General features: G+C 44.6%; 1 protein-coding gene across 1 annotated transcript; it reads left to right on the top strand.

Moving 5' to 3' along the window:
* Positions 1–261: 261 nt before the first annotated feature.
* wdr93 (WD repeat domain 93) lies at positions 262–9856 on the top strand (the record flags this gene model as incomplete). The annotated part of the gene is made up of 15 exons (XM_084476348.1): positions 262–486; positions 1170–1371; positions 1714–1778; positions 2026–2104; positions 2199–2284; positions 2682–2757; positions 3763–3928; positions 4263–4336; positions 5670–5756; positions 5986–6117; positions 7344–7536; positions 8239–8299; positions 8595–8751; positions 8978–9164; positions 9742–9856. 15 exons carry the CDS (start codon positions 262–264, stop codon positions 9854–9856), a joined length of 1905 nt encoding a protein of 634 aa, XP_084332474.1.
* Positions 9857–10165: the final 309 nt, after the last annotated feature.

Genomic DNA, 10165 nt, shown 5'->3' with positions numbered 1-10165 from the left:
AAGGGATATAGCCTACATGTAGCGGGGCTTATCAATTTAGAACAAGTATGTAATCTATCTCTAGGCCTTCGTTATAATATACACACATACGTTGGATATGCAGGCTGATAGACGCTGAGCAGTTTGAACTCACGTCTGATGTCCTGAGATTCTTCGCTGTCACCACAAAAATATTATTATAATAATAATAGCTGAAGCATTGTATTAATAAACTGTTATAAATACAGGTTGCTGAGTAGACCTACAGCAGAGAAGTACACAATGGCTATTCCTGAGCCCTCTGAGCAAAACTGGGGTGAGAAGGACAGCGAGAGTTTTATGACCGATCCTGAAGAACTTTGGGATCGACTGCCCCAGCCGTACCGCATGATAGACAAGGTCCTGGACAGATTACTAGGCACGGCCTGGGAATCGATCCTGAAAAGAGAAACAGCCAAGAGCGCATCCCAGAAGCATCCTTATCTCATGCTGTCCGCTGATACACAGGTACATGCACATGCTTTGTTTGTTCGTTGTTCATCTTTTTCTTGTTAGTTGTAGTAGCAGTAGTAGTAGTAGTAGTAGCAGTAGTAGTAGTAGTAGTAGTAGTAGTAGTAGTAGTAGTAGTAGTAGTAGTAGTAGTAGTAGCCTAGTAGTAGTAGTAGTAGTAGAAGAAGTAGTAGTACTATTAGCAGTATAAGTGGCAGTGCAGATATATCCAAAAATAACATTCTTGCCTAATGCTGCATGCAGGTACATAGGTATCACTATTTGTTGTTGTTGTCATTATATTATTATCAGTAGTATACAATTGTATACAGTGTTATGGTAAAGTTGTTTCATAATTCACATTATTGTTATTTATATTATATACATCCTTTATTTGCTGGAAATTAAACAATCAAAAATGTAACCCTTTTTTTTTTATTTTTTATTATTCCTTATTTCCAACTCAATAATAGGCCCCAATCCATACATTGACTCCACATATTGACTGGCTCTAAATTGCATGCTTGACCGAAAGACAAGCAACTCGGCTACCTCGCCTCACTGGTAGAAAACAATGGTGAACACTGTGAATATGTCTGTCTGTCCGTCTGCCCGTCTCTCTGTCTGACTGTCTGTCCGCCCGTATGTCCGTTTGTCTGTCGGTGTCCGTCTGTCTGTCTGTCCGTCTGGGGCCATCTCAGCTTCCAGAGTGCACCAACTGCCTGGCGTGCTCAGGCGACGGCAGGTACCTCGCTGTGGGCCACTCCCAGGGAGTGTCTGTGAGCTGCGCCGTCTCCCTGGCCGGCGTCTCCTCCTGGCTCCAGGACGGGCTGGACATCACCGCCATTCAAATGACGGGCGTCGGCCAGGAGGCCTATCTGATCAGCACCGTGGACGATATGGGTGAGTGACAGGAGGGGGGCGGGGGCGGGATAGTCTAGTAGTCAGGTTGTTCAAGCAGATCACAGATGAAAGGTGGCTGGTTTGGTTTCAACCCCGATGACCGCAGTCTACCTGTCCTTGAGCAAGGTGACTAAAGCCCCTACTTGCTCATGCGATGCATCTATAAGAATAAATCACTGAGTGGCTTTGGATAAAAGCATCTTCTAAGTGAAAAACTAGGGAATGGTAAATGTGTCGGTTCATTCAGTCTTAGTGATGTTACTTTGTGCTGCTCCTCTTCGATGTGTGCACATATTAACCTGACCATGGAACTAGTGTATTTACCATGATCCGTTATTGCAGGTGCCGCCAGAGTCTTCGCACTTAGCGCTGAAAAGATACACCTACTCAAGATTGTCAACAAGACGGTGTGTATGGTCATTGTAATGGTGTCACAGACTCACAGTGGCCTATGCGCTGGTTCTGCCATTATAACTGCAGTCATGGATGAATCAGCGATACATGTGTAAAGGAGGCATTGTCAAAGTTCTGATTTAGTTGTATTTTCATCCACTTTCTTTTATTTGTCCTGTTTTTTAAATGAGGTAAATCATGTTGTTTTTTAATGTATTTTAAATATGAAATCTGAGTGACAGAAATCATTGTCTTCACCAGGAAGACATCAACCAGAGAAATGTGTGCGTGACCTTTGAACTTTCTAAAGGTGGAGATTTCGGATTGGCGTTAATGAGCTGTAAGGTGTTTCATCTCTGTACCGATGGTTTCATACAGGCAACATTGAGCAGACCACATGCTAAGAGGTGTAAAACATCAATATTTTTTGTCAGGTAATGGGGCTTTTTGGTTGGACATCTATCACTTCCCCCTAGAATCCTGGCTTGAAGACTTGAAGCAGGCAGCACCTCAGAGCCAGGTGATGAAATTTAACATGTGTATTACATTGTATGTTAATGTCAGTAAACCTTGTTCCTTTTGTTAGAAAAATGTGTACTTTTTTCCATTAGCAGTCTCTAGTGGCTTGGGGTGTAGTAGTAGTTATATTATTTTCAGATGGTGTCAAAGGAAGGGAGGTGTCAAAAATGGACCAGAATATTCCCCTGTATGGATCGTTTTGTTCTTGAGATCAGACTTAGCTCCAGTAGATAATTTACATAATTCAGGATTAGGGTTACATTTGATATTTACTTTCATCCATTCACTCAGAGAAAAACAATATTTTTTCTTGATACATTCAAATGCACAAAAATATTGTAAAATAAAGACAAAACTATAATCCTGGCTATTCTTCCTTATCTCTTCCTCATGAGCAGAAGCTGACAGGTGGAGCTGTAAGTTGCACTCATTGCTCAGTGCTGATGAAGATCACTCCAGGCAAAATACCAACAGGTAGAATTACAGTACAGCAAAAGCACCTTAATAACAAAAATGTAGCCAAAATGCATATGTCCCTATGTGTGTGCGATAGAGCCCTATATCGGCCAGCCGATTTTATCTGCCGATTTTGGCCTATCACAGATATATGGGTATCGGTGTATATGTTTACCGATATGCACCGATATGAAATGCTGTCGATTTATGATTGTAATTCCCTCTTTATAAATCCTCTACTGTCGTGGTTGAACCTCTAAATACTTTAACTGATACTACAGGTCATTGGTTCCTTTAGCTCATGGTTTTAATATGACGTTGCTGTGGCCCCAAGCATTGCTGGAGGGTGAGCACCAAATCCCAAGGAACTGTTCTACCCCAGGATACCACAATATATATATATATATATATATATAAATATATTTAAGCAATAGATCACGACAGGCTGTGGTATACGCTCATTATACCACAGTGCAGCGGAGGGGCGGCGACCCCCTTCACTGTGGTATAATGACCGTATATCACTGATTGAAGTTTTATAAAAGCAATAGATCACTTCAGTCAGTGATATACGGTCATTATACCACAGTGAAGGGGGTCGCCGCCCCTCCGCTGCGCGTCGGGACGGACAACGCCCCTTAACTGTGGTATAATGAGCGTATACCACAGCCTGTCGTGATCTATTGCTTAAATATATATATATATAAAAAAAAATATATATATATAGTTGATCTGTATCGTTGAAAATGTGTATATCGGCCATTCATATACATTTTTAAAATATCCGCCGATGTATCAATATCTATAATTTTTTACTCCTTACATTGGTATCGGCTCCTAAAATCCAGTATCAGTCGGGCTCTAGTGTGCAGGTGTGTGTGTGTGTGTGTGTGTATGTGTGCTTGTGCAACACAATTTGCATTCAGCTCATATTCGTCCCCCATGTTGCACTCCCGGTGATTTTGTCCCATCGGTTCCGTCTTTGTATGTTCAACACAACAGAACGCATGTGCTGCTTTGCAGGAAAATCACTGCAGAATCCAGCAGAGCTCTTAAAGAGGGCAGAGCTTGGCGGTGGTATGGGTTCTGGACAGAACCACATGATCGGGGCTCACCAGTGGAAGAAGCAAGAAGCCGCGTTCAGGTCCCAGTACGGGTCCTATCCAGACCACGTGGGAACCCAGCCTTGGTACAGTAGATGGTTCAAAGGCCGCGTTGGTCGTTAATTATTGAGTTCCCAACTCCCCAGTGGTGTGCGTCATAGACAGACGTCCTAGAACGATGATGATATATATTCAACCGTATAACTGGGTATAATACATTTCTGGAGACGATTCGACTGGTAAGAGCAAAGAGTGTGTTAAAAGCCAAATTGGCATCCAGTTATTCATTTGGTTCGGTTTTGAGATCAGTGGTACAAGATTAATGGAACTATGAAAGACTGTCAGTTTTATAAAGCAGGCTGGCTCCATTAAGGCTTCCACTCAGCCCATTGAGACCCGCATCTGTACTCTGTATTCCAGCCTCGGCAGCATGCACTTTCTGCTGCCGTGTGGAGTGTCGGCTGGTTCAGGTGCAGAAGCTTCTACCCATACAGGTTTGTGTTAGTACAGGCTCTTGGCCGCAACAGAGATACAAAGGACCGTAATTTGATTATTTGGGATACAAAGGTACCAGGTAATCCACATAACCACAAGGTGTAATTCAGCGGTGTCACGGATGTATGGATGAGAGGGACGTGTTGGGTGCTGTGTTATAAAATAAGTAAGTATGATTAATAATAATCACAATGCGAAAAAGGTGTACAGCCATGTTGCCCGCCAAGGCTGCCAGCTGAGAGCACAGAAAGAGAGAGAGAGAGAGAGAAAGGGAGAGAGTTAGTTAGGCAGAGGGATGGAGCACTCCGCAAGAGAGTTAGTGAGAGTCAGAGAGAGGGAATGAGAGAAAGAGAGTGAATGGGAGACAGCTCTCATACGCTCGTGGTCAGCATCAAGTGCATGATGTTAACTCAGCCATGCCAGTTGCACAAATCAAGCAACAACCCAACTAGGCAGGCGTTGGTGTGGTCAAGGCAGTTGTAATGGAGAGCTGTGGTGATGCCAGGGTCTAATTAAGTTAAGATCTTATAACAGCTTCCCCACAAAAGCCCCCAGAAATCTGGACTTCTTTTTGGCCTAATGCAGGATGTATTAATGCTATGTTCTACTGTTGAGCAAGACAGGATCACACAAAGCATCAGTCTCACACTCTTAAGCTGCTCATTTGTAATGGCCCATTTCTCAAGGATTTCTCTGTCTGTAATTAACAGAGAAGACGATGCATTAGCGATGCATTACCGCTACTACATTCTTTTAACTTTGACTGCGCAATTGTTAAATGTGATGTGCGATGTGCAACTCTGTTGTTATGACTCACTACCACTGTGTGTGTCAGTGCATGTGCGGTGTGTGTGTGTGTGTGTGTGTGTGTGTGTGTGTGTGACATGATCCAGTCAGCTTTTCTCTGGATCTGTAACCTCCTCATTCTCAGTGACACATGATTGATCCAAAAATAGTCATCCTGTGGTCCCCCCCCCCATCTCCCCCGGCACCCCCCCCCCCCCTTATTTAAGCTGTGTCTCCCCCAGTCCAGTGATGGTTGGTGGTCTGCTGAGTCACTGGCCTGGCCCTGTCTCTGCTGCTTCAGTGGCCTTTCGCTGAGCCCAGCACCCCAGCACATAGCCCTGCGTCACCGAGCTCTTAGTTAGACCTTTATGTCTTCTTAAATATATATATATTTATTTTTGACAGATTTATTTGTCCAGATGAATCGTGGACCATATTTTACCCAAGCCCCTGCTTGTTATTTAATTCATATAATAGCCATTTAAAGGACATTGGTGAATGATGTGTTAGGAGTACAGTCTCTTGTGGTGCTATATATCCTCTTAGGTGAGGTGCCAGAGGCTATTTGCCTGTGGTGGACGGGCAGCCATAACCTTCTCCAGTATTCCCTGTGCAAGCCAAAGGATAAACGAGGTAGGATTTTCTCTGTTACAATATTGGGATTGTGAAATTCAAAACATAAAAAATAAAAAAAAAAGGAAAAAGGAATATGTAGAACAGACGACCAATTACCAGTTACCAAATCCAGGTACTGGTCAATTCCTAGTTTGTATGTTATCTCCGTCGGTCACGGCACGTAGGACTGATACTGAACCCCTTGTATTGAGTCTTGATTTTGAGTGTTGGGTTTGGTTGGGTTGAGATGGGGATCCACGACCAGCCATGCTGTGGCCCAACGCTCAGGAGATCGTCTGCTCAGCCGTCAGCCAGAGCAGCCGCTACATCGCCCTGGGTCTGGAGCCCGACCTAGTCTCGGTCTGGGACAGACAGACAGGTCAGTTATGAGAGTTAGACTAATGCCCTTATTATTACTGGTATATACTTGATATGTGCTCTACATACACTGTGGCTAGCCAAATGAGGCGCGTAATGTGCGTATGAAAGGCTTTCTGAAACCGCTCTAATGCCAGTACCCCGGACTTCCCTTTGATGTTTCCCTGCTCTGATAGGGAGCATCAAGTGGGTCTCTGTGGTGTCCACCTTCTATTGTTGTCTTGCATCAGTGAGCTTATATCCATGCCCTTTCTGTTAGGCTTTCAGTCACTCCCGTTATTATTATTTTTATTATTGTTTTATTATTATTATTATTGTTATTCATGCCATTCGTTTTATATTAATGTGTAATTTCTGTGCCATTTATGACATTCTGTTATGTATTTTGGTCACTCCTGCTACATCATTCATGTCTTTAGTGTTATATTCATGTGTCAGGCTACCTATGCCATTTCTGCCTGGCACTGAGAGATCAGCAGCGATGGTAACACCCAATACAATATTAATCAAATGACTGACTCCTATTCAAAGACGGTGGACTGCGATGTGCAACCTAGCCATTTCTACATCTGCTACAACACCATTAGCCGAGGGCGAGGCATACACAGAACCGGAATGAGTTTTCAGTGCCGATGTGTGATCCGAAGCAAGGTGGCATTTTCACTCCATCTACTCTGCGAGTCTTCCTCTGGCAAAGCTGAGACATTCTGCCAAAGGGGCCAGCCACACTACTCTTTTACGAGTACGTCGTTTAGCCGACTTTTATCCAAAGCGACATCTATTTAGTCTTCTTTCAAGCACGTCATTAAGTCGTATGCTAGAAGTTGGGCATCTTACCCAATGATGACCCAATTCCAACCGCATGCCGCCAGGTAGACTGCTGATGTCGGTCAGTCGTTCCCGCCTCTGGGCTGGGAGTGAAACACTTCAACCACTGAGCCATCCTGCCCTCTGGTAGTTTTGCGTGCAGTGTTAGTTTGTTTTGTCTATTTACTACACTCCCCCGCGGCCACATCTCTTCAATCCACTCAGTCAATGTCAGAAGGCCAAAGTTGTGTCCACCAGGCCGCGAGACACAGGCTTTTATTTTAGCGCAGGCTAAAACACTGCAACATGAATCTCGTGTCGACAAGAGAGGCTTCTGTTTGTGTCTCTCCATCATTTGCCCTGTCTTTGTATCTCTCTTCCACGCTCCCTGTCTCTCTCTCTCTCTCTCTCTCTCTCCAGGCTCGCCCCTGTCTGTGGTGGTGGTCTCCGAGGCAGACAGTCCCCTCCATCAGGTGATGTTTGTGGAAGGCGGAGTCCCTGCACCCTTTTCCCGCCAGGTGCACCTCGTGGTCTCTTGTAGGAGCGGGACCACCCTCACGCTCACCGCCGGCGCTTCGGCAGCCGTCACCAGCACCGGGATCCTCGGAGCTAGGTCGGCAGAGCGCCGCGCGATAAGCTGTTCAGATCAAGTCCCGTTGGTGAATGTAGTGTGGATGACGATGATGATGTGGAAGTGTTGACTTGTTGACCCTCTCATGAAACACTCATGGAAAGTTTGTGTGTGTGTGTGTGTGTGTGTGTGTGTGTGTGTGTGTGTGTGTGTGTGTGTGTGTGTGCGTGCGTGCGTGCGTGTGTGTGTGTGTTTGTGTTACGATCTTGTGTGGGCTTTTGTGTGTGCATGTGTTCTGCTGTGATTTTAAGGGGATAAAGAGGTGTTTTTGCCCACCTGACTGTGGCACTTGCTTTTGAAGATGATTCTCTGAGTGGTAATAATTTAATCCTTCCTGCACTTTATGCACAAAGTCCTCCAAAGTGTTAAATGGCAGAGATTGGCATTATGCTCTTTTCCTCCAGCCATGGTTTAAGGGCAGTGAAAAGGGCTTTTATTGTGCCAAAGAACACACTTGAAAGAACCCATTTTACACACCCCTGGCGGCAATCACACAACCCCGAAAAAGCACAAGCTAAGAGTTATGAAAGCACATTTTTCTTGAAGAACAGATAATTCCCAAGTTTCAGTGAGCACTGTGCCCACTTCTGATAATTGCTGTCTCGACGGGTAGCAACGCCGGACACTCTTTCACCTCTTCACCGCCACAACGGATTCAGCTCTGTTGCTTCTGTGATTATCTAGACCGGGAGAAGCTGGCCGCCGTCATTCTGCCATCACATCAGTGGCTTTCCTTCTGGGCCTGGTAGGACACGTTGACCTTGTATCTCTATTGACCCACCACTCCTGCCTTCTATGTTATTATCTGTGTTGTTGTTGTACTTTTCTCTCTTCATCCAAGGAGACATATGACGATTGATTCCCTTTGGTCGGATTTTAGGCTCAATTAAATTTCCAGCAAAGGGATAAAGAATCGTTATCCTTTCCAAACAATGCAGAACGACGTTGATGGAATACTAACTTGCATGTGGGGAAGATGAGGAACATAACCGTGTATGTGTTATCTGGCCCTCTGATGGCGTGATCGATCGACGGCGCAGACTCTCGTGCTGCAGAGAAACGGAGAGTTGTTCCTCCTGGACGCCGTCAATAAAGCCACGGTGTGCTGTTTGATCGCCCCCACCACTCATCTGCTGGCCTGCCCCCTGGCTCCTGTGTTTACTCTGGATACCGTACAGCAAACTCTGTTCATGCGAGGTAAACCACAGCTGGATGTACGATTCATGAACACACATGTGGTTCACAAAGTACACGCACATCCTTTGTAGCCTTGCAACATCATCTGTTGTGATGCGGGGAAATACTCAGTATTACCTATAAACTTTTGATAGCTTTTGTGATTGAACACAATCTGAATAAATTGCCATTTTGTGAAATTGCAGGAGGAGATTGATTGAGGCTTCTTTTGGATCTGTTGTTTTAGGCGATAAACTGACAAGTCAAAGGTCTGAAGTGCCAGAAAGGATTCAGAGTCATCTGTTGGTTTTCCGTTTCGGAGATCATTCCCTCTTCAAGCCACACATGGAGGCACCTAGAGGCTACGTCCAACCAGTGACAAAAATCCCCTCGGACACTTTGGAGCAAGCTTGCAATGGCTATCTTCAGCATAGGTTTGGCATCAAAACCATTCTGCAACTTTCCTATTTCAATAATGTAATTATTGTAATGTACCGTAATGTACATTTAATGTACATTACGTAATATAATTTACACTTTGTTGCTAAAAATTTTACATTACTCTCCTCCTTGAGCCTCCCGAAATGTCTTGCGACATTGATACATCTCTTATACTTACTTCTAAGTATAAAAAGTAATATGTACAATGTTACCAGTTCACTTCACTGTGTGGTTGGGTCTACTTATTTATTTTGTGCTTTTATCTCGCACTTCATTTTTTGGTTCACTGAGAGGAGTTGCTATAGATTCCGTTGTACATATGTGCGATGACAATCAATGGATTCTGAATCAAACTCCTGACCCACTAGAGGTTGAGCGCACACGGAAACTCTAGTTAGAATAACAAGGACTGCAACAGTTAGCAGGTTAAGTTGAATTTGTTTAATAATTTTTCTTAATTTTTGCTTTGGTGGGTGGGTGTGTGAGTGGGGGGGGGGTGAGGTAAGTAAATAGTGACAGTCAATCCAATATGGAGATGTAATCGTTTTTGTCCTTATGTTGTTGCACTAGGTTGCTGCTCGCAGGGCAAGAGAAACACAACGCAGTGAGTCTCACCCACACGTGGATGCAGATCCAGGAAGACGTGCAGACGATCCAGACGAGGACGAGCCTGAACTCTCCGTGAGGCCCGCCTGTCAGACCGGAACCCGCGTTGTAAAAAACCCTTTTCTATTTACCATGTGGAGATAAGCACCTTGCCTCCGTGAGGTCAGACATGACATGATATAAGATGTCGTTGTGAAGGGACTTTCTGAGTCTAATTGCATTGCACACAAGCACGCAATGCAGGCAACCGAGGACACGCACACATGCACGAACACACACACACACACTGTGTTTTTCGTCTGTCATCTCCCAAGAGCTATATTTTCATCTGATTGTGACGACGGGCATTCTCATATCATCCAACCCCCTGCCATGACCCTAATGCATT

This window comes from Micromesistius poutassou (assembly GCF_964030765.1).
Source record: "Micromesistius poutassou genome assembly, chromosome: 12".
In the NCBI taxonomy this organism is placed as follows: domain Eukaryota; kingdom Metazoa; phylum Chordata; class Actinopteri; order Gadiformes; family Gadidae; genus Micromesistius; species Micromesistius poutassou.
Note: the sequence above shows the minus strand (reverse complement) of the source record. Positions and strands in the feature narration are given on the sequence as shown.